At 50.6% G+C, this 21,159-nt stretch overlaps 8 protein-coding genes across 8 annotated transcripts; 6 read left to right on the forward strand and 2 right to left on the reverse strand.

Moving 5' to 3' along the window:
- Nucleotides 1–2,237: 2,237 nt before the first annotated feature.
- On the reverse strand, nucleotides 2,238–3,181 carry AA0111_g5334 (hypothetical protein; the record flags this gene model as incomplete). The annotated part of the gene is made up of 2 exons (XM_028651433.1): nucleotides 2,238–2,863; nucleotides 2,920–3,181. 2 exons carry the CDS (start codon nucleotides 3,179–3,181, stop codon nucleotides 2,238–2,240), a joined length of 888 nt encoding a protein of 295 aa, XP_028507296.1.
- A 509-nt stretch (nucleotides 3,182–3,690) lies between these two features.
- AA0111_g5335 (hypothetical protein) lies at nucleotides 3,691–4,814 on the forward strand (the record flags this gene model as incomplete). The annotated part of the gene is made up of 3 exons (XM_028651434.1): nucleotides 3,691–3,766; nucleotides 3,813–3,884; nucleotides 3,934–4,814. 3 exons carry the CDS (start codon nucleotides 3,691–3,693, stop codon nucleotides 4,812–4,814), a joined length of 1,029 nt encoding a protein of 342 aa, XP_028507295.1.
- Nucleotides 4,815–5,922: 1,108 nt separating this feature from the next.
- Nucleotides 5,923–8,170, forward strand: AA0111_g5336 (hypothetical protein; the record flags this gene model as incomplete). Its single annotated transcript, XM_028651435.1, has 4 exons — nucleotides 5,923–6,208; nucleotides 6,267–6,360; nucleotides 6,422–7,249; nucleotides 7,315–8,170. 4 exons carry the CDS (start codon nucleotides 5,923–5,925, stop codon nucleotides 8,168–8,170), a joined length of 2,064 nt encoding a protein of 687 aa, XP_028507294.1.
- Nucleotides 8,171–9,468: 1,298 nt separating this feature from the next.
- On the forward strand, nucleotides 9,469–13,377 carry AA0111_g5337 (putative copper-transporting ATPase; the record flags this gene model as incomplete). Its single annotated transcript, XM_028651436.1, has 1 exon — nucleotides 9,469–13,377. The coding sequence occupies one exon, from the start codon at nucleotides 9,469–9,471 to the stop codon at nucleotides 13,375–13,377; it is 3,909 nt and encodes a 1,302-aa protein (XP_028507293.1).
- Nucleotides 13,378–13,477: 100 nt separating this feature from the next.
- AA0111_g5338 (hypothetical protein) lies at nucleotides 13,478–14,532 on the reverse strand (the record flags this gene model as incomplete). The annotated part of the gene is made up of 3 exons (XM_028651437.1): nucleotides 13,478–13,876; nucleotides 13,988–14,363; nucleotides 14,474–14,532. The coding sequence occupies 3 exons, from the start codon at nucleotides 14,530–14,532 to the stop codon at nucleotides 13,478–13,480; spliced, it is 834 nt and encodes a 277-aa protein (XP_028507288.1).
- Nucleotides 14,533–16,085: 1,553 nt separating this feature from the next.
- AA0111_g5339 (hypothetical protein) lies at nucleotides 16,086–17,069 on the forward strand (the record flags this gene model as incomplete). Its single annotated transcript, XM_028651438.1, has 4 exons — nucleotides 16,086–16,203; nucleotides 16,261–16,501; nucleotides 16,573–16,868; nucleotides 16,915–17,069. 4 exons carry the CDS (start codon nucleotides 16,086–16,088, stop codon nucleotides 17,067–17,069), a joined length of 810 nt encoding a protein of 269 aa, XP_028507287.1.
- A 500-nt stretch (nucleotides 17,070–17,569) lies between these two features.
- AA0111_g5340 (hypothetical protein) lies at nucleotides 17,570–17,800 on the forward strand (the record flags this gene model as incomplete). The annotated part of the gene is made up of 1 exon (XM_028651440.1): nucleotides 17,570–17,800. One exon carries the CDS (start codon nucleotides 17,570–17,572, stop codon nucleotides 17,798–17,800), a length of 231 nt encoding a protein of 76 aa, XP_028507129.1.
- Nucleotides 17,801–20,443: 2,643 nt separating this feature from the next.
- AA0111_g5341 (hypothetical protein) lies at nucleotides 20,444–20,676 on the forward strand (the record flags this gene model as incomplete). Its single annotated transcript, XM_028651441.1, has 2 exons — nucleotides 20,444–20,541; nucleotides 20,592–20,676. 2 exons carry the CDS (start codon nucleotides 20,444–20,446, stop codon nucleotides 20,674–20,676), a joined length of 183 nt encoding a protein of 60 aa, XP_028507130.1.
- Between the last annotated feature and the right edge of the window lie 483 nt (nucleotides 20,677–21,159).

Consider the following 21,159-nt stretch of genomic DNA (forward strand, 5'->3'; position numbering starts at 1 on the left):
AAGTGTGTTCTACCGAAAAATGAAACCAAACACGCCATGCTTCTTCTAAGACTACAGGAGAAAAGATGTGTGTTTGCCTCCCCGATCCGAGGCCAAAAGCCCGCCAGTATCATTCTATTTCCTCAAAATTTGCTTGGTACAACATAGCTAGAGACAGCTCGACATTTGGAGCTTTCTGGTCCGGGCTCCAAAGCGCTGGTTGCCCAAGATATGGTGGATCAGCCACTCTCCAAGGGATAGCACTATATAAGGCAAGGCTTTTTCGGCGGACCCAAATCGATATTCGGCTGACCCTAAAAAGATCAGATGAGATGAAAGGAAATTAGACAAGATAGAAGGTCCTAGAGGCAGTTAGAATAACCTAAGCTATCGACACCTTAGAATATTATTACCTAATTAGGCAAATTCTTAGTGAAGGATAGCTTCTATCTAATCTTTTTTTCTCTAAGGGAGGTAGAGATTCCTGTAGGTTTAGGGTGGCAGTTCGCTTTTATCTTAAAATCTAGGGTTAATATTTTTAGGTACCTAGTTGCTTCTAATTGATCCTGTATCTCTACGTGGCTGATTGCTTTCATCTGATCTTTTTGGGGTCAGCCGAATATCGATTTGGATCCGCCGAAAAAGCCTTGCCCTATATAAACCTCGTCGGCCGCCGTCTTCGAACATATCCTCACAACTCACTGAGCCTCTCGATCTTTACAACAAAACCTCGGACAGCTTCATGTCTAGCACTAAAAACGGTTCATGGATCAATCATGGTTCGTCCGACCGCGTCTCCTAAACGTGGCGCGTCCATCGCCATATCCTTGGAGAAAGCTGCCTTTGGACCGAAAACTCAAACACACGTACGAGTTTCCGTCTGCCGCCCACAGTTTGATCCAAAACCCGAAATCTATATGATACGCCATTGCGAGTCTTCCCTCACGTACATAAAGCCGGAAGTTTGGCTTCTCTTCTTCCACTCGTCAACTGCGGCAGTCCTTTTACCAAAAACCGGAAACTTGCCCAATATCTTTCTCTCAAAATTTTACCAGAAAGTGTTCATGTCTGCTGATGTTTCTATTCGCTTCGGTACTATCAGTCAGAATGTTGTGTAGTTGTGCGGAGGGGAGTGTCCCTACAGTTTGGCTGTGTCACAGACAAGGGGAACATCGTGTACCGCACCAATGTCGAGAGAACAGCTGCGACGTTCAACATAGCAATCTCTCGTCACGGTTCTTCACTTCTTCTTTTCTACACCACAAACTACAACATCTCTTATCCAACCCCCCCCCCCACTCAAAAGCATGTTATGAGCTCTTTCCTCCGTTCGCGGCTAGAGATTCACGCCAGATGAACAAATGACCGCGGCGATCTTGGAAAGCACCAAAGAGCGCTTATGCCGATTTTATGACTAAGACTACGGAAAGCGCTTTCAAAGCCAAAAGTCTTTCGCAGGATGATTTCGAGAGAGTCAAAAAGCTTACTCATCTGTATCGAACGCTGCCTTGTGGGAATCACTAGCTCGTCGCATATATAAAATTTTCGGATCGACCACCCAGTTCCTGTTCTTCACCTCACACGAGCAGAGTTCGCACAAAAATAATCACATTCAATAATCATGTGTTTGCTGTTCTTCCTGCTGGAAATCGAAAACAGCACAAAATAGTTGCATGGCTCAGACGAAGCACCAAAACATGCGTCTCACACCTTCATGGCCGGGACGACCAGAAAGACTTTGGAAAAATAATGCATCTGTTGCCAAATATTCCGGCAGCATTTCTCGACTCAAAAGGTTTCACAAATCAGATCATGAAGAGTGCGCCAAGCCAAAGGCTGTCGATACAAATGCGGGTTCCATGCGTGGTTGTTCACTACCACACACGCACTATCATTTCACCTACAAAAAAGCGAAATGAAAGGCCTTTTCAAATATGTTCTTCCCAAAATTCAACGATGAGGAAACAATGTTCTCCCCTCTCTCGTGTGGTTTACATGAGCACCGCGCACCTGTACGGGCGAACTTCGCCATCGAAGTCCACATGCTGAAGTGTTGTCGAGCGCTCCAGTGAATGCATGAATCGAAGCATGAATCAATTGGCTTATGTCGCATGATCCGAAAACCTGGGCAACATCCTCCTATGGCTCATCAGATGTTCAAAAGCGACATTAGAAGATTTACCATGAGAATAGTAACCATGGATATCGTGTACATGCCCAAACGCCAACATACCCGGACTCTTTTGGAAACAGCACTCTCAATAAAACTCTTTCCAGTCGCCCCAAATAATGTTGCCTTCGTACTTCTTCATGAGCTGACCCGTGGGATCCTCGCCCTTGACATGCGCCCATGCACCCGCAAAATGCAGGAGGAACTTGCCTGGCTTCCATTCGCCATCTTCATTTTCAAAACACGGTATATCCTTTGGAAAGGCGTTCAGCTTCGACTGGGGCGCCACAACATGTCTGCCCGAGTATGGATCCTCCTTGAGCAGCTCGACCATGGCGTCCTGCTCGCTGTAATTTTTGTGCTCATCGCCGTCCTTAGCTTCATCGCGTAACTCGAGTGCGCGGCGAAGGAATTCGAGAGATCGTTCATGTCCGCGAACGGTAAAGGATCCCAGATTCAAGCCGTTGCAGTCGTGTGTGAGTATGTAGTCGACTTGGTCCGGGTTTTCAGCCTTGTCTAGTTCGTCGGTGATGATGTCGGCGACTCTGACACCGGTGTCGGTGATGAGGGTGTCAAAGTCCAGCCACCATATCCAGTCGTATTTGCCAGTTTTGACTAGTCTCTCCACCATGTCGAACTTCCAGTAGACAGGCCCCCGTTCAGAGTGCGCTTCGAAGTCAGTGATGAAGTCATAGCCGTGGCGTCGCGAGTAGTCTATCCAGCCCCTGTGTCAGCACTTCTCTAAGACGATTCCGCAAGGCTGGACTCACGGTCTTTGTTCTTGAGCGAGAGGTGGAGATAGGATCTTTGCTCCGTCACGAATGTCACGACGGCGATTCGCAAGGGCTTCTTCTCTTCCTCGTGGGGCTTCTGTTCTGCCTCGACTGGCGGTGGCGCAGGCACATCTGGGGGCGGGGGCGGAGGAAGTTCTTCATGGCTCGGACCCTGACTGAGTTGCCATCCCAAGAAGACGAGGAAGACGAGGAGCAGAACGAAGGACGGCGGAATCTTTCGCGCTGAACGGAGCAGCATGGTGGTGCGCGCAATGGGGCTGCGTCGGTGGAGGGAGGGTGGGAGATTATACTGATAGCATCTATGCAGTTGTACACGACATGACTATCGCGGTTTGTGGTACTCGGGAAGGGCAGCCAAGCATATGCGGGATGCGGGATCGGATGCCAAAAGGGCGAAGGAATAGGCTCATGGTCGAGAACATGCCCGGACGCGGCCGCGTGTCCAGGCCGGGATGCAGCCAACGGGAGGATAAGAATTTAAGTATGGAGGTGGATGATTGCAGCTACATTCCGTACCAGGCCAGCGTGCGTATCCGAGTGGCCAGATACGAGATGCGACGGAAGCCAAGTGGAGCGTTTGTGTTGAATGCCCCAGGAATGCTTGTTTGAGGTCCACCCCGCTGCAGTCGTTTGAGCCAGGGTTCAGCGACCTGCTCGGACCGATTCCCCCAGCCCGACACTTTGTCGCCAACCACCGCGACACATCAACACTGACATCATCGCTCCCTTCTATTTCCTACTACTACCATGTCGGCTTCTAGAGGTAGACGTACTGGTGGTGGCGGGACGCTCAAGGGACAGTTTCTGAATGGCGTCTGGCACTGTAAGTTGTGTCGTTTGTAGACATGAACATGGCTGACGGTGGCTAGGTGACTGCAATCCGCGCCTGCCTGCAGTACACTTTGAGACCAAGAAGGAAGGCGCAAACAAAGGCAAATGGTGTATGTACCTGCTTCCCTGCCTCTCAAGTATCTCCCTAACACATGCCAGTTCGTACTTGCCAAAAGCCAAAGGAAGAGCAATGCAACTTCTTTCTCTGGGATCACGACGCACAGCCCAGGGAGAAGAGTGCTCTAGCAAGAAACTCTCGCACCGAGCCTGGTCCTGCCAATCCAGCTCCCACCACCCCAGCCACACCTTCCAGGCGTCCACCCCGTGCCCCACCATCTTACACAGTCCAAGCAAACTTGTCCGCAGCAAGTCGCAAGCGATCGCGGCCCATGGAAGATAATTCCGATGACGAATACAGTCTTGGGCAGGTTGATGACGATGATCTAAATCAAGTCATGGTTGCGGCTGAGACGCCAAGCAATGCTGGTAGAACGACCGACTTCACAACTCCGGCACCGAAGAGACAAAAACTACCATGGCAAATGGAGTCGGGCAGCAGTTCCAGAATCAACGGCTTACAAACACCTCGAACCCATCATAAGACTCAGGTAGATGATCCGTTCGCCTCGAAACACACGGCCTCAGGGAGTGCGCCGTTCACGCCAACATCCGTACCTAACGCGGGTGGCAACAAGCAGGTCGCGACACCGTCTTCTTTGTTCGAAACGCCCACTCCAAGTCGGTTCAGGAACGCGATGGACGAAGACATCGTTAAAGATGTCTTTGACATGCTAAAGAATCGCAACGTGCCCCTCTCAGAGCATTGCGAGAAGGAGCTTAGGATTGTGCTAGTACGGCACAGCAAAAGTGCAGAAGGATACAGGAGAGGCCGCGACCTCATGCGCAGCACGATCAAAGCGAAAGACGCCAGAATCACGGAGCTAACGCATCGCAATAACACACTCGCAGCTGAGCTGGAGGCTGAGAAGGCTACTGTCAAATATCTTCGATGGGAAGCGCAGGACGAGCAGGACACTTGACCGCTTCATTGTACAAGATATACTTGTTCGACTCGAAAGCGCCGCTTTCTCATTGACCCTAATGGAATGGTGCTGTGAGCCACAGGATCTGTGTCAGCCACAGCACCATCACCGTAACACCAAAGACGACCACCCTGACCTCATTCTAGCGGGCATGTTACCAGATCGTCGGGCCACCCCACTACACTCAGCGCGTCCTGAAATGTGGCACACGGCTGCATAGCACGAAAAGGCAACCCACACGATGCCGATCGCACGGCACCCTGATGCTAGCACCGTGACGGGTTTACATACCCGTCGCGCAAAGCTTTGCTTAACATTTCTTTTCGCAGAAGTTGACCTTGACTCTACGGTGACCTCCGGGCACCCATGAGACGTTGAGAATTTCAAACATCTAGGCAATCTGAGATCGGTCCGAGTTGCTCAGACGGCAAACAAGCACTCAACGTAGTGCGAAGGAGCGTTGGTGACGTGACAGCCGCGGCGGAACCGAGCCCTGCCCAGCGTTGGCACGCGGATGTCGGCATTGATAGCAAATATGATTCGTCGGGGTTTCTTAGACCCCAACCATCTTACGTACGCCAGGCCTTTGCCGATGGACCTTTCTCCACACCCTCCCCAGCGGAGGCTTGGCTCACAACGGTGCACCTCCACAACCTCACCGAGATCCGTGTTTATGCCCCATAGCATGCAGTGATTTACCAACAAGAAGGACCCATTCAGTGACAAAAGCTTGTTCTGTCTGATGGCCAGCATCGGAGTTACCGCGACCCACATCACCGATGGTCTGATGGGGCGGCTCAACCGTGTGAATTTACCTAGAGGCTGCAGGGTCACTCTCAAGCCACTACCACCATGAACCGAACGTGGGTTGAAGAGAATTGGTACAATCTTGGCGGACGTAGTGGGGCGGGTGCCCTGAACAGGATACAAAGGCAGTTCACTTCTCGATGTCGACATTGACGCTTCCCTCCGTGTTCCATTTCTCTATTCTAAGTGGCTTTGATCCAAGATTGTCAAGGTCAATCGTCTATACTTGCAGTCTTTTCGAGCGCGAGCATCTTACCATTTCCCCCTCTGATTCTCGCCAGAAGGCGCCTTTGTCAAGATGGCAATGCCATTCTTGCGAAAAGTCGGCAACTACCTAGCGCCTCCTGCTTCGCAAAGCGAAGATGGTCGTGATCAGTGGCCTTCCAGAGCAGCTTTTCTTCTCGCTGCCATGGGTGGTTGCGCCGGCCAGGGCAATTTGCTTAGATACCCTAGTGTTCTTTACAACAACTATGGCCTCCAATGGTTCATCCCGTACCTGCTGGCTGTTTTTCTCATTGCTATCCCGGCCCTTATCTTGGAAGTATCTATTGGCCAAGCGTATCGTGGTGGCACTGTAATCGCTTGTAAGATAACCCATTTGGTGGATACACGCCAAATGCCAGACTAACATGCCTCTCCTAGTCAACAATATAAACGCGCGTCTAAAAGGCGTGGGTATGGGCCCTGTAATCGTCAGTTTCCTCGTTGTACAATACTTTACTGTCAACCTGGCTTGGTAAGCAAACACTTTCTTCACGAGCTCCAGACTGGATCTGTACTGATACCATTTCACACAGGATCATGAGATACTTTCAAGAAAGTTTCACCAGTCCCTTGCCATGGACCAACCGCATCGACGACTTCTACTACAACGACGTTCTCCAGCGTGGAGAAATCAACGAAGGAAGCCTGAGCGCGGATGGCAATTCCGTCCTCTCCTTTACTGGATACCCCAATGGAGCTCTTATCGGTGAAACCGTCGGCTGGAGCATCTTTGTCTGGTTTCTTATTTGGATCTCAATCTTCCGTGGAGTCGGCATGACCGGACGCGTCGTCTACTTCACAATGGGTTTACCCATCGTCACCACCATCATCTTCGTCGGGCGCGCGCTATCCCTTCCCAATGCGAGAGAAGGAGTGGACCTCGTGTGGAGAACGTGGAGGAGCGATCAGCTTGCCTCGGGCGTTGTCTGGCAGACGGCTGTTGGTCAGGTCTTCTTCTCCACTGGTATCGGCTTCGGATATTTCACCTCGTACGCTAGCTACAACACGAAGCATGCCAACGCCGTTATGGACGCCTGCCTCATCTGCGGTAGCAACGTATTGTTCGAAAACTTCGCTGCGTTCGCCGTGTTCGGCGTCGTCGGGTACCTGCGAAGGTGGCCGCAGGATGGCGTTCGTCTTGGTGCTTTTGTCGTGGGGTTCCTCACGCTGCCTGAAGCTGTGTTGCAGATGCCTGGAGCAAACTTCTGGGCCGTACTTCTCTTCTTCACGCTCATTGTTCTTGGCTTCAGCTCCGCTTTTGTCATGCTCGACGTTGTGGTTACGTTGGTTTGTGATTCCGGTATGACGAAGGCTTCGAGACCGGTTGTTGTCACTGCGCTGACAGTGCTTTCCTTTTTGATGTAAGCAATCACCTTCTCATTTATCTGTAGTGCCATGAATCCGCTACTAACTAGGTTGGCTTTAGGTGTCTGCCATACTGCACAGAGTTTGGTTACTACCTCCTCGATGGCATTGATCGCTGGGTGAACAACGTAGCTCTCATCTTCGTCGTCTGGAGCGAAGTATCAAGCGCCACGACCGTCTACCGCTGGCGCGACATTGTCGATCAAACCGGTCTACCCGCCTTTATTGTCTACAACGTTGGTTTCTTCGGTGGCCAGATTTTCGGCATCAGCCTTGCGCACGGTATCAGCCAACCCGGAGCTGGCGCCGGGGCAGGAATCGGGTTCTACGTCCTCATGGCCATTGTAGCTGTCATCGTCGCACGGCCTCCCGATGCGCGCGCGCCGAGTTTCTGGAACGCGAATCCCTTCATCAGGAAATTCTGGTTCTTGGCCTTCTATTCTGGTAACCAATTACGAAGAGACCTTAATGTTATCGTTGGCCAGGGCAAGAACTGGAAGATACCAGCTTTTATGCCGTTCCTTCTGAGGTACCTCAGTGGACCTGTCCTCGCCATCATCTTTAGCTTCGCGTTCCCGGAATTCCACACTTTGAGGTACGATCCTATGATGATTGCTGGATTCATCTTGTCGATACTCACAATCATTGTTGTTTTGTTCGGCTTGGTCATGCCGAGATACTACGTTGTCTTCATTCCTGCTCACCGACGACTCGAAGGGACAGAACCGACGGTGGCGATGCAAACCAAGGGCGAACTGGCGGGTAGACCGGTTGCTGAGATGTTGAACGCTGAGCAAGGGCTTCCTTCGCCGCCACCATACTCGCACGAGCCGGGTCATTCGGGCGTTATGAGAGACTCGTCTTCAGGGCAAGAAGTGGAAGATGACAAGCATGTCAAGACGACCGGATTGAGGTAATCCACGACTGGATTACCGTAGCCCAAGTCCTCACCTTGTTTTTTTGCTCTTCTGGCCGGAGTTTGATTGTTTTGGGCTTGCAGTAGCGCTTTTGGCGGTGACGTGACAGCGTCGCATCTTGGTTCTGTTCTCCTGGGACGGTGATTTTGTTTTGGTGCAGAGATCGCGATATTTCCAGACGCAGCCATGATACATACTGATAGTCCAGGAGGATAGTGAACGTTCCAAAGCATGAAAATGCTGAGCTAACTCATCCGCGCCTTCCGCTATTTCTCCCACCCTTATGCGACCTCCCTCCAGCCTGAGATGCCAAACATGTTCTCGACAGTGCACATAGCCAGAGTCATACTTGCAAACAAGCTCAGGTCCAAGCTCCTCTGCGCTCGGCGAATTGGCCTAGTAGCATTGTTATGCCGTACATATCAGATGGTCGCCGATATTGACAGGCTCAGATTGAACATTGATTTGCGTCGAGACATAGCCGATGCAAAGCCGTTAATGTACCGATCTTCCTATCAAAAAGCAGACTGCTTACAGACTAATTTCGCAAAAACGCGTAACTCCCGTTTTGGACAAGGGCCACCAGGACTGTTGCCCCGCAATCACGATGCCGTCCTCCCGCGTGATACACCGCATAGGGCTGTCGGTATTCCCAGATTGATTTCGATATGTATAGATGATGATCATGCATGTCGGGAGCCAAAGATGTGCGAAGCTGGGGCAAGCGAAAAGCTTATTTTCACGTGGCTGCAGATGTGCTGATATTGACATGGCATAAGCCAAGAAGTAAGCCATCACGGAAGAGTGAAGTAAGATTTCCTTTACACAATTTCTCTGCACGCACATGTTTGCCCCCGGGTTCGTTCACCAACGATACGATGTGGCGAGTCAGACGTGTGGGTTGCGCAGTTTGTGCGGTGACTCGCTAAACCTCATTTGTGGTGACTGCGCGACTTGTGCGGCCGCCACTGTCACGCTTTTCGACAATGAATCACAATCGTAGGTAGTAATGACATATCACGCAGAAATCACTCGGGAAAACGTAGTTTCACTTATATGCAGAGTTTCTCAGTATTGTGTTGTATACTCCTTGGACTTCTCTTTCTTCATCTACGCCCAGTTGCTTCTTTGATTGCTTTGATTGCGTGAGGCCAGCCGTTGGCTATTTCCCAGGACTGGTGCCCACTACGACCAATAATTATCCCCCAAACCAGAAGCTCATCTACCCGGTCGACTGAGGACTACCGATACTCTCGATATTGCGTAGCCAACGTCACCCAAAACCCGAACCTGTCACTATGTCACCCGCGGCACCGTCACCCAGATTGCGCTACCAAGCAGTAGCGAGCACTATCACCACAACATGCTTTATTTCTAATCTACATTGCCCGTCATGTGTCGACGGTATCCAGGCCTCTCTCAGCGCGCTCGATCCCCCGCCACAGGAAGTTTTTGTTTCCATCGTTTCGCATTCAGTGGTTGTGCGCCACGCCACAAGCCTTGACGTCGACGACATCACGGTCTCGCTCGAGGCTGCTGGATTCGAGATACATAGTGTATTTCAGGACAACAAGGCGGTTAGGAATCCGATTGAGGTTAAGAACCCTGAGGGAACGAGCAGGGAGTGGCATACAAGCTTTGAACGCGCTGTAAACGATTGGCTACGTCCTGTCGCAGACCTCGACGGTTCGCACGACGACATGAAGAAGAAAGAGACACATATCGCTCAATGTGAGCAGTGTAAGAGAGAAGGTGGCGGAGTCACCTTGCACAGCCAAGAGGTATCGCCGTTCAAGCCTGCGCCTATCGTTACGTCTTCGCCTAAGGGTAGTTTTGATGGCTCTACGTCGCCCGAACCAAAGTCTCCCACATCTGAGGCATTTGTCGCTGTCGACTCATCGGTCGTTCCACAGGTTTACAAGGTGACGCTGGCCCTCACCGGAATGACATGCAGCTCATGCGTCTCCGCTATCACCCATGCGGTTCAACAACATCCATGGGTCCAGTCGGTCAATATAAATCTTCTGACAAACAGCGGGGTGATTGTATTCAGTGGCAAGGAAAAATGCGGAGAGGTCGTCGAGACGATTGAAGACTGCGGTTTCGACGTTGCAGTCGAGAAGCTGGAAGAGGTCCAGCACATGTCATCAAGAACGCTGGCGGCATCTAAGCAGCAGACCGAGAAATGGCGCGCAACATATTCCCTCGGAGGCCTCACATGCTCCGCATGCGTCGGAAACGTGAATCAAGCGCTGCAACCTCTTACATGGATCGAGAGAGCCGACATTAACCTGATCTCGAACAGTGCAACCATCGTTTTCCGCGGCAAAGAGCATCTTCCTGAGATCAAGGAAACCATCGAAGATATTGGATACACTGCAACACTAGATCAGGTCATACAAGAAGGAACTGCATTGACCGAGAGTACGGAACGTTCTGTCGCAATCCGCATAGATGGTATGTTCTGTCACCACTGCCCGGACAACATCACGCGAGGACTGCAAGAAGCGTTCGCAGAAGAAGAGAGTCTCGTGATAAAGGATCCGCCGATATCTCTACAGCAACCTATCCTTCACATCAGATATGTACCGAATTCTCCTCGGTTCACGATCCGAAAAATCTTCGCAACAATTGAAAGCTTTAACCCTGCATTCCAGCCCTCGGTCTTCCACCCTCCGACTCTTGAAGAGAGAGCGCGCGAGATGCATGCGCAAGAGCGGACACGTATCCTGTTCCGTCTTGTGCTGTGCATCATAGTCGCTATCCCTACGTTTGTCCTTGGCATCGTCTTCATGAGCTTGATTAGCTCTAGGAATCCTATACGTAGATACCTTATGGGTAACATGTGGGCAGGCAATGTCACTCGACTCAGCTGGGCGCTCTTCATCCTCTCTACACCCGTCTACTTCTTCGCCGCCGATACGTTCCACCGCCGCGCGCTGAAAGAGCTGAGATCGATGTGGCGACCAGGGAGCCGAACACCGTATCTACATCGCTTCACACGTTTCGGCAGCATGAACATGCTCATCTCGCTCGGAACAACGATCGCATATCTGGCGTCTATTGTTGAGCTCATCTTGGCCGCTACGAAGAAGTCTTCTGGCTCGATGAATGATTCCTACTTCGACGCGGTTGTCTTCTTAACCATGTTCCTACTCATCGGTCGATTCTTGGAAGCTTACAGTAAGGCGAAAACTGGCGATGCTGTTACCTCGCTTGGTAAGCTTCGCCCAAATGAGGCTATTCTTGTTGATGCGGAGAAAGGCGACACCAGGATCGCTACTGATCTTCTTGAGATTGGTGATGTCGTCCGAGTTCATAATGGCACTTCGCCGCCTTTCGACGGAGACATTATTGAAGGGAACTCGAACTTTGATGAGTCGAGCTTGACTGGTGAATCGCGTCCGGTCAAGAAGGCAGAGGGCGACACGGTCTTTTCCGGCACTGTCAACAAAGGCGCTCCAATCAAGATCAAAGTCACAACCGTATCTGGTACTTCCATGCTGGATCAGATTATCAATGCTGTGAGAGAAGGACAGTCGCGCCGCGCACCTGTTGAGCGTGTCGCTGACACGATTACCTCGCATTTTGTACCTTTTGTCATTGCCGCCGCCATAACTACATGGCTTATTTGGCTGATTCTCGGTACTACTGGGGCCATACCTAGCGACTGGAAGAACGAAAGTGCTGGTGGTTGGGAGCTCTGGTCTCTCCGCTTCGCCATAGCTGTCTTTGTCATCGCCTGTCCTTGTGGCATCGGTCTTGCCGCGCCAACTGCGCTCTTTGTCGGAGGCGGTCTGGCTGCCAAACACGGTATCCTCGTACGAGGGGGTGGTGAAGCTTTTCAGGAAGCTAGCTCATTGGACTGCATCGTTTTTGATAAGACTGGTACCTTGACACAAGGTGGTGACCCAGCGGTGACAAACCACAAGTTCTCTGACAACCAGAACGCTGCTTTCGTGCTGGGCATTGTCAAGGCGCTCGAGGAGAACAGTAATCATCCTATTGCTCGAGCACTTGTATCGTTCTGTGACCAGGAAGTTCACAATACACCCGTTGCGGTCAACGTTGATGAGGTTCCTGGAAAGGGTTTAAAGGGTACGTTTAGGATCGATGGTCGAGAGATTACCGCTATCATTGGTAACGAAGGCTTCATGGCTGATCACCACGTACCCATTCTCGCCCAAGATGCCTCATCGCTACAGAAGTGGAAGTCTCAAGGTGAATCGGTCGCTTTAGTCGCATTGTTCCTACCACAGAACGGCGATCAAAGTGCTCTTCAGCCTTCCAAGCCTCCCACTCAATCGGAGTCCCTATCAATCGCCATTACCGGAACCCCAAGCTCATCATCATGGAGACTCGCATGCATCTTCTCCATCGCTGATCCACTGCGTCCTGAAGCACCAAGCGTTATCTCAGCTTTGCAAGAACGCGGTGTAGACGTATGGATGTTATCTGGCGACAACCAAATCACCGCCAACGCCGTAGGTGCACAAGTCGGTATCCCCGCCTCCAATATCATCGCCGGCGTGCTGCCAGACCAGAAAGCAGAGAAGATCAAGTACCTCCAGCAAACGCTGACCAAGCCGCACAAGTCCTTGTTTCATATCCCGTCTCTATCTCGAAACAAGAACTTGAAAGAGCAAAACATGAGCAAGCAAAAACGTGCAACCGTAGCCATGGTAGGCGACGGCATAAACGATGCACCCGCTCTCTCCACTGCCGACCTCAGCATAGCAATAGGTTCCGGATCCGACATCGCCCTTTCCTCGTCCTCGTTCATTCTCATCAACTCGCGTCTCACGACCATTCTCACGCTCCTTGACCTCTCGCGCGTGGTCTTCCGCCGTGTGTATTTTAATTTCGGATGGGCCCTCGTGTACAACTTGGTAGCTATGCCCATTGCTGCTGGCGTCCTATTTCCCATTACGACTGGTGGTATTAGCAAGAAGATGGATATGCATCATAATGGGATTGGGATGGAAGGGGGGATGGCAATGGAGGAGTCTGGTAGGAAGCATGTCAGGCTTGATCCTGTCTGGGCTAGTTTGGCTATGGCGCTGAGTAGTGTGAGTGTGGTTTGTAGTAGCCTGGCGTTGAGGAGTAAGGTTCCTGGGCTGGGTTTCAGGGTGAATCGGGGATTGGAGGAGTTGGTGGATGGTGTGGGTAAGAAGAAGGAAAGGGCTGGGGACGAGAATATTGTGTGAGAGGTTTGATGAAAGATGGGGTAGTTTGTGTGGTGTGATATTCCTATAATCAGACTGTCCTAGATGCAAACTACTCGTCCTAAGGGAACATTTCTTTCCTCTAGAGTGTCAAACGAAAATACTTGACGAGAATGGGAAAGATGTCTACTGTGAGTGCGCGTGCGCAGTAGATCACTGACCTGAGTAGAGAGAACTGAGCTGCAGCACGTAGCCGGCCAGTCTCTGGATAGAGACCAAGAGCCGCTATGAAATGGACTAGGCCGCTGTTGGATGGCTGGTGGCACACTTCCTGGCAGATGAGAGATTGGGATAGGCGTAGGATGTACTTCCGCTGCTTGGCGGTTGTAGTAGAGCTATCGTGAGAGGAGACATACTGCCGGAGCCGCTCTGCTGCCAGCTTCTGCCTGCCATGCCATGGGAAGAGACGAGCAATGCTGGCCAGTGCTGGTACGGCTGGTGCTGCTGGCAGTGGCTGGCTCTCTCGCATACCTGGCGCAGCCTGCTCCGGGTCAATAGCCACCATACGGAGGCAATAGCAGAGTAGCCGCGCCCAGAGCCGCGCTGCACGTAGCTGACTGGCCTTGTTCTACATGCGGCTGAATGGACGTACATCAGGCTCCTGAGCCTTTGGACTGCGTAGCCAGCGTAGCGTCTCAAGAGAGAGCGTGCTAAGCCCTTGTACTGCTTCCTCTACCAGCTCCTCTACTAGCTGTACAACGCGCTGCAGCTGCGGCTCGTCGTCGCCTGGCAGGCGGATAGCGTACGCAAGCAACTTCCAGTCTGGGTAGGCCTGCAGGTGCTCGTCCCAGCGCGTCCGCTTGAACCAGCCAGTACGGTCTTTGGCTGAGACTTCTTCTGCTGTAAGCTCTATAGCCTCAGAGTCCTTCTGCTCAACAGCGTCCCACTCGTACGACAGGCAGGCTAGCCGCTGCTGGTAGCTTTCTGCCTGATCTTGCTGTGCCTTCTCTTGCTGCGCCCTCTCTTGCCTAGGCTGCTGGCTTGTCTGACTCCTATCTCTCTGCTCTAGCGACAGAGGCAATAGAGGTGGTAGAGATGGCTGCGGCTGCTCTGTCTCCTGTACGATAAAGTAGCGTACATAGCGTCGCTCCTGGAAGAAGGTCTGCACCTTGACAGGCCTCCACAGCTGGGCAGCATGCTGAGCGTACGATGGAGCTAAGAGAGTGGACCAACGAGAGAGCTTAACACTGTGCTGCTGGTTTTTATGTTGCTACATCTGCAGGCGGCTTGTAGTAATGTAGTTGCAGCTTTCGCTTCTGCTCTTTCGCTGCTGTGTCGGTTGACAGCAGAGATAGGCGTTCTGTGCAGCGCCTAGCTCTTGAATAGGCGCGCTGTATGGCTCTGGCAGCAACATCTGGCTAGGCAGGCTTAGAGAAAGACCTTCATATTCTACTAGCAACGCTCGTCGTTTAACAATAGGTAGCTTATGGTGTCGTTTAAGACGCTCGTCAAGGTCATACACAGCCTGCTAATACTCGCAGTAGATTAAAACTCCATAGGCAGGGAGGTAGGTAAACATTGCTTACTTGTTTATCTGCTGCTACTACTACTACTACTACTACTACTACTACTACTACTACTACTGCTGCTACTGCTGCTACTGCTGCTGCTGCGATAGGGTGATGCGAGAGCTGCTACTACAGAGGCGAGCTGCATGCAACGGAAGCAGCGGCAATGAAATGCGGGGCGGGGAGAGGTGGCTAGCCGATCAGCGATCACTCAACCAGATTAGCGAAACATTGCCAGGGTGGCACAGGACATGACTATGCATCACGGCAGGCGCCGTTCACGGCGGTCGCACTCCCAGTTGAGTTTAATTGCAAGCTTGGGGCGCCGTCTAATGAACACACCAGCCCAGTCCCTGCCAACAGGTGGTTGGTTGCGCCCTGCGACCTCCACATCTATGAGCCAGCACGGATGTCCTTGCTCTTCGAGGTTCATTATATCCTGAGAACCAATAGATCTTTAGTAGTTGTCAAATTTTATTGAGTTTGGCATACGAGGGTGTCGTAGAGAGGCCACACTCTGTTGATTCTTGCGGCGCGTCATCGACATGATGTCGCGTTCCATCTGATAGCTTGGAGTGCAAGCTACATGGTCCTTTTGTGTGAGTGCTTTCTCGCGGTTTCACGTCGAGACATTATGGTTCAAGTGAAGCTTAGTGTAGTCTTAGCAACACCAACGGCTTGCCCGTGAAGTACGTTACAAGCTTGGCTTAGTGGAAGATTACAACAGGAGCATTACGCGCTGCTCACTCTCAACGTTCACGAATGTCTATGCAGACCCGGATACTGCACGTTCTGCGCGCCGATATGTTATGTAGGCTATAGGCCTCTAGCCACCAATTATACATGCGGCATTTGCAAATCTTAGGCTTTTCGGGATATGTAAGCGATAATCTTGATATAGGACCCAGTTATAACAATATAGGCATGCCTTCGTATAATGCGTATTTCTTGGCTACACTTATACGCATACGCATACGCACCAACAAGTCGCTTCCATCGCAAAACGACAGGTCCCAGTCGGTACGACATCGAGACAGCGAAAGAGGCTAGGGACAGTAGCACAGAATCGGATCTGTTCAACACACCATTAAGCTTTTGGGTATTTAAGACTGTACTTTTTGCTCAACCTTTGAATCCTGTTAATTTTTTATCTGGCTCACATCAAATTCTAAGACAATTAAGATGAAGTTTACTGCTCTTTCGTTTGGCTTCGCGCTGACTCTCGCTTTCGGACCTTCGCTGGCCTTTCTCGCCGCATCACCTGACGCAGGAGAATGGAAGGCACCCGGCGAAGGTGATGGTACGTTCTTGATAAACTTCCGAAATCTCGAGCTTGTCTAATGCTTCGAAACACTAGATAGAGGTCCTTGCCCTATGCTAAACACTCTAGCCAACCACGGTTATCTACCTCGAAATGGCAGAGGAATCACCAAAGACCTTGCGGTCAAAGTCTTGGACGAGATTCTCAACTGGGACGTGTCTGTCGTTTCCGACTTATACGACTTCGCCCAACCTACTAATCCTGCACCAAACGCTACGACCATCAATCTGAAGGAATTGACGACACACAACATTCTTGAGCACGATGCTAGCTTGAGGTACGAAGTCTCTTTGCATGTCTTGAACGTTTCCTTGAATCAGCGGATCTGACATTACCCTCTCCAATCAGTCGTCAGGACTCCGAATTTGGCCCTGCGGATATATTCAACGAGCAAATCTGGAACGAGACGATCGCGTACTTTACGAGCGATACCATCGACGTCGAGATGGCTACCAAAGCGCGCACAGCCCGCACTACCGCTGCTGCAGCCACAAATGCTCATTTCACGTTTCCGCAGCTGGGCGCAAACTTCCAGTACGGCGAAACGGCGGCGTATCAGTTCGTGTATGGTAACTGGAACCTCGGTGCTGAAAACATTAAGGAACGTATCCTTACACCTAGAAAGTATATCGAATACTTTTTCAGTACGTTCGCCTACGATTACCCAATAGCTCTTGTAATGCAGATTAGCTGACTGTGACTTTTTCCTCTGCGCAGGAAATGAGCGCCTTCCTACAGATCTCGGCTGGACAAAGCCTGTGAACCGATTATTCATGGACACATTACAAGCATTCACTATTAGCATGATGGATCTCACTCAAGTCCAAATGGATGGTGCAGCATGAGCTCTAGAAGTAGAGATGTTCAAATCGAGAATTCCGAGACTGCATGAGCGCATTATTGCCTATGCGGTACATAACTCATAGAGACAATGGAGATTTTCCGAGCCATGTTTTGGCGCCTACAAACGTGCTCCTAATTTTGATGTAATTAAGGTTCCGGGTAGAGATCGCAACGGTCTCTACAGGCCGTCGCACCTTCCCGCGCGGCAGTTGACATATCTAGAGTCGCTATTGCAGCCCTGGTAGGCACAGACAGACGAAATCCGCGAGAAAGCTCCTGAACACAACACGTCCTTTTAGACACAGTGGCAGCCATTTACCCACGTTATAGCAACGCAAGACATGGCAACGGAGCCTAGACAACCCTTAGACATAATGGTCAAGGTACACGTACACAACAGTCGCTGATAGGTTGTCTAGCTGGCCCACCGCCATCCGACAACATCTGCAATGCCCCGCATTGACAAGCCGTCGGGTGGGAACAGCATCACCTCTCACAAGATATGTCCGAGCCTTCGTCTTACCAGATGGAATCCCTTGAACGAGCGACGCCCTCCACTCCGATCAAGGAAGGCACGCGTAGCAGTTCCGACAGCTGCGAAGAGTACTCCGATGACGAAGACATTCTGGCGGAAGATCGCCCAGGAGCGGTCTGGGACGAGGACCAGAACTGGGCGCTCTGTGATACAGATTGTGGATGGTGCGGACATTGTGCTGATGGAATGGATTACTGAGTCGTCACGAACAGAGGTTCAATAAATGTTTTTTGACATGGAATCGTTGGTGTTTCGCTCAATTCAGCACGGCCTTTTATAAGAATGGTTTCTGGAAGCATTTGAGGCGCTCGTGGAGTCTAGAGGTTATAGTGACGCCACTGTGCTTCAGTAGCAAACGACAATGTATTGGCTGCGTGGACGTAGCTGCTTTTCTACCCCGAAGGCGCTGATGATGATCTGTATGTCGTTGTCTAGTAGCAAAAGTGGCAATATCTTTCTTTACCACGCGCTAGAAGGATCGAGTTTTACATATCCAGCGTTTTGCAGCAGTCAAAAGTTGAGAACCTTTGAACCAATCGAAGCTTCCTAGTAATCGACACGTGATACGGATACTAGATAATCCGCTGACAGGCCGTAACCCCGCACCTGAACGCCATCAGGCCTCGTCTGAATCAGACAGACAATACTATCGCTCCTGAGATACTACGTCAAGCTGAATCACTTGATGAAATGAAAGCTTTCAGTACATCCTTCGTGCTGTTGACAGTCGTCGTTTGCAGTGTAGCTGCCCAAGGTAATTGCGTTCTTATGACTCCAGTGTTTCCAATACTAAGAGAGAACACAGAAGTGCTTCATCCTGGTAAAATCGGAGTTCATGAAGATGATCAGACTCTGGACGCTCTAGTCAATCGCGGTGGCTGGGTAAACCCTGAAGATCTGATCCCTATGCCACAGTGCATCGCTCAACAAAATTATTCCTCTTGGCTAGGTGCGATAACGAAATGTACGGATAAAAGATGCACTTCGCATTTCGGAGTAATTTGTACCCACCACCAGTGGCTCACTCAGCTTAGCTGTCTCAGCACTGAAATTTCCTCTGAGATGGTTCGGGCCTATCTCCCATATTGCAGCCGATCCGTGCTTGCTAAGGCGCAGTTATATCGATGGATACGTACAGTCACAGACCGGACATGGCTTGTTGATGTCGGCGACGCCAATGAGTTACAAAGCCTCTCGCCAGCCTCGCTCACTAGAGGGTATGCCACTATGGATGTGACTAATAAGGCACCAACGTGCCTGAAAGACTCGGCTTCTGCATCATCGATGGAACCATTCCAACGCATAATGGCCTCCTGTGCTTTCGCATCCAACACTCAGCATACCGGGAATGCCGCTCGGCCATGGGAATACAGTGAATCATTGCGGTCCGTTATCGCATTGGATTCTGAGACGGTCGGTTACGATGTTACTCAGCATAGTATACGATATGGCGATTATTTCGATAAGCAATGCTTTTGTGACGCATTCAGTATAGACCTGGAGACGGAGCCTTGTTCAGCTCCGGGGCTAGCTTCAACAAGGGAGCGGCTGTGGTTGAATGCCACTTGCGGCTCGACTTCCCTACCCATCAATTGGACAGACGGACTTCAAACGACAACACACGCTTATATTCCTACCGAGAAATGGTGTTGGCCTGATTGTGTCGCTTCTATGCCAAAAAAAGTAATTGGGCTTACTGATCGGTGTGCGACTGACGCTTGCGAGTCTGATTCAAATGGCTTTTGCAAAATAAAGCGTTCAATAGACAGGGCTTGCTTCTGCCGCAATATAAGCTACAGCATTTGTAAGGGATCATGCCATATCTTCGAAACCCGGATAAACTACGTAACATGGCTCCACGACCTTTGTGGCGGCGAGCCAGGGTGGCACAGCTTACCGAAGCATTGGCGCCAGTTAGCCGCCCCTACTCCTCTCGACATGATTCCTTGGAGATGGAGCATCAAACCATTTAAAGACTCGAAGCCGACCCCTATCAATCATTCGAAACCTCTGAAACCAATGCACGCATGTGCCTCTACCGACTGGAAGCTTGGGAGCCTTGTTTTAATCAACCTAGCCACTTTTCTTGCTGGTTTATTTCGCCCGAGAAATGTTGCCAGTCCCATAACACGTATGTACCTACGCTACCTGCACTCACAACATTGGATTCTGGGAGGGTTTTCGATCGCTGCTCTTCATCTCTGTGCAAATTGGCTCAATGCGGTTCTCATTCAGTCGACCCTTGGGTACGCGGATGTCCCAATCACCCAAATGATACTTCTCTGGTGCTCGATGCCTCGATTTACTTGGTTAACAGTATTGCTGGTTGTCTTCCAACCCCTTCAAGCGACGACGTTTTCTACAGTCAAGTCGTTCTTGTTTGCAGAATCGATCCTCCAGATGTTCTCGGCATATCATATGATCACGGCTGTCAGTTATGGCCGAGAGCATGGCTTCTATAGTCAAGGTATGGCAAGACTAGATAGGGTACTATCTGCTCGATGCCTATACGCGGGAGCACTTATGTGGCTTCTTGTCACTGTTGCGGCTTTGGCTCTCCTGCTGCAAGCTATATGTAGGGCAAAAATGTCAACTAGAGGCGCGAGATTTGATGGATTAGAGCCACGAACTGACAGAAGAACAATTCCGAGTGTTTTGGAGGAGCTAGTCGCGCCATTCAACATCTTTTGGACACGATTTGAAGAGAGCTTACTTTGTTCTTGGCTTGATAAGAGCTGGGTCCAGGAGCAACCGCTGTCGACGAGTAGCGAGGAACAGATTTACACAGTCTATGGTACTTTGCCTTCCAAAGTTCCAGAAAATCGGATCATCGAACAAGGCATGGTTAGACTGTTTCTGATCGCAATTGCAAGTATGATCTTCCTGTGGATCGCACAATGGTTGTTTTGGGCCGGGTTTATTGGCCTTAGCATGGAAGAGTAAGTACTCGCACAAATGCCTTGAGGTCAACCCAGCTAATTGCACCAAGATTTTGTCCTCCTAAACTTGGGGTCCTTACGGTCATCTGGATGATCTTCTCGTTGGCTATTGCTGCTGTAGCAGTACTTCCATGAGTCTTGAAGTTCTTGATAATTGAGATATCTGCATGTGAATTCTTTGAACGCAAGGAACGACTACATGGACTTCTCTTGCATTGTTTTTGACGTCTTACACCTAGCTTCTCATAGCATGAACTATCATTTCCTTCAACGATATCATCAAAATCATATAAAAGAAGATCCACGCTCTCATTTGGAAGCTGATTCGAAACACAGAGCAGCAACAGTATATCAGTGTACGCTCTCCACGCTCGCTATCTCCCACGTGAATAGTTCTTACATTACAAGCGGCGTAGTTGGAGCGGAGAGATAGCGGCCCAACCCCGGAAAAAAAGAACGTGATATTGTGGGAGGTAAGACTCTACCCATGTGAGAGCATTCGATAGCGTCATCTCCGAGGCCTACTGCTCGTGACAAGCTCTTCAAGACTGGGATGCAACTAGTCAGCACTAGATCTACCTCCACACAAGAAGAATACATCCTGCTTTGCTGCAACCT

The sequence above is a fragment of the Alternaria arborescens genome (genome assembly GCF_004154835.1).
Source record: "Alternaria arborescens strain FERA 675 chromosome Unknown contig_10, whole genome shotgun sequence".
Lineage (NCBI taxonomy): Eukaryota > Fungi > Ascomycota > Dothideomycetes > Pleosporales > Pleosporaceae > Alternaria > Alternaria arborescens.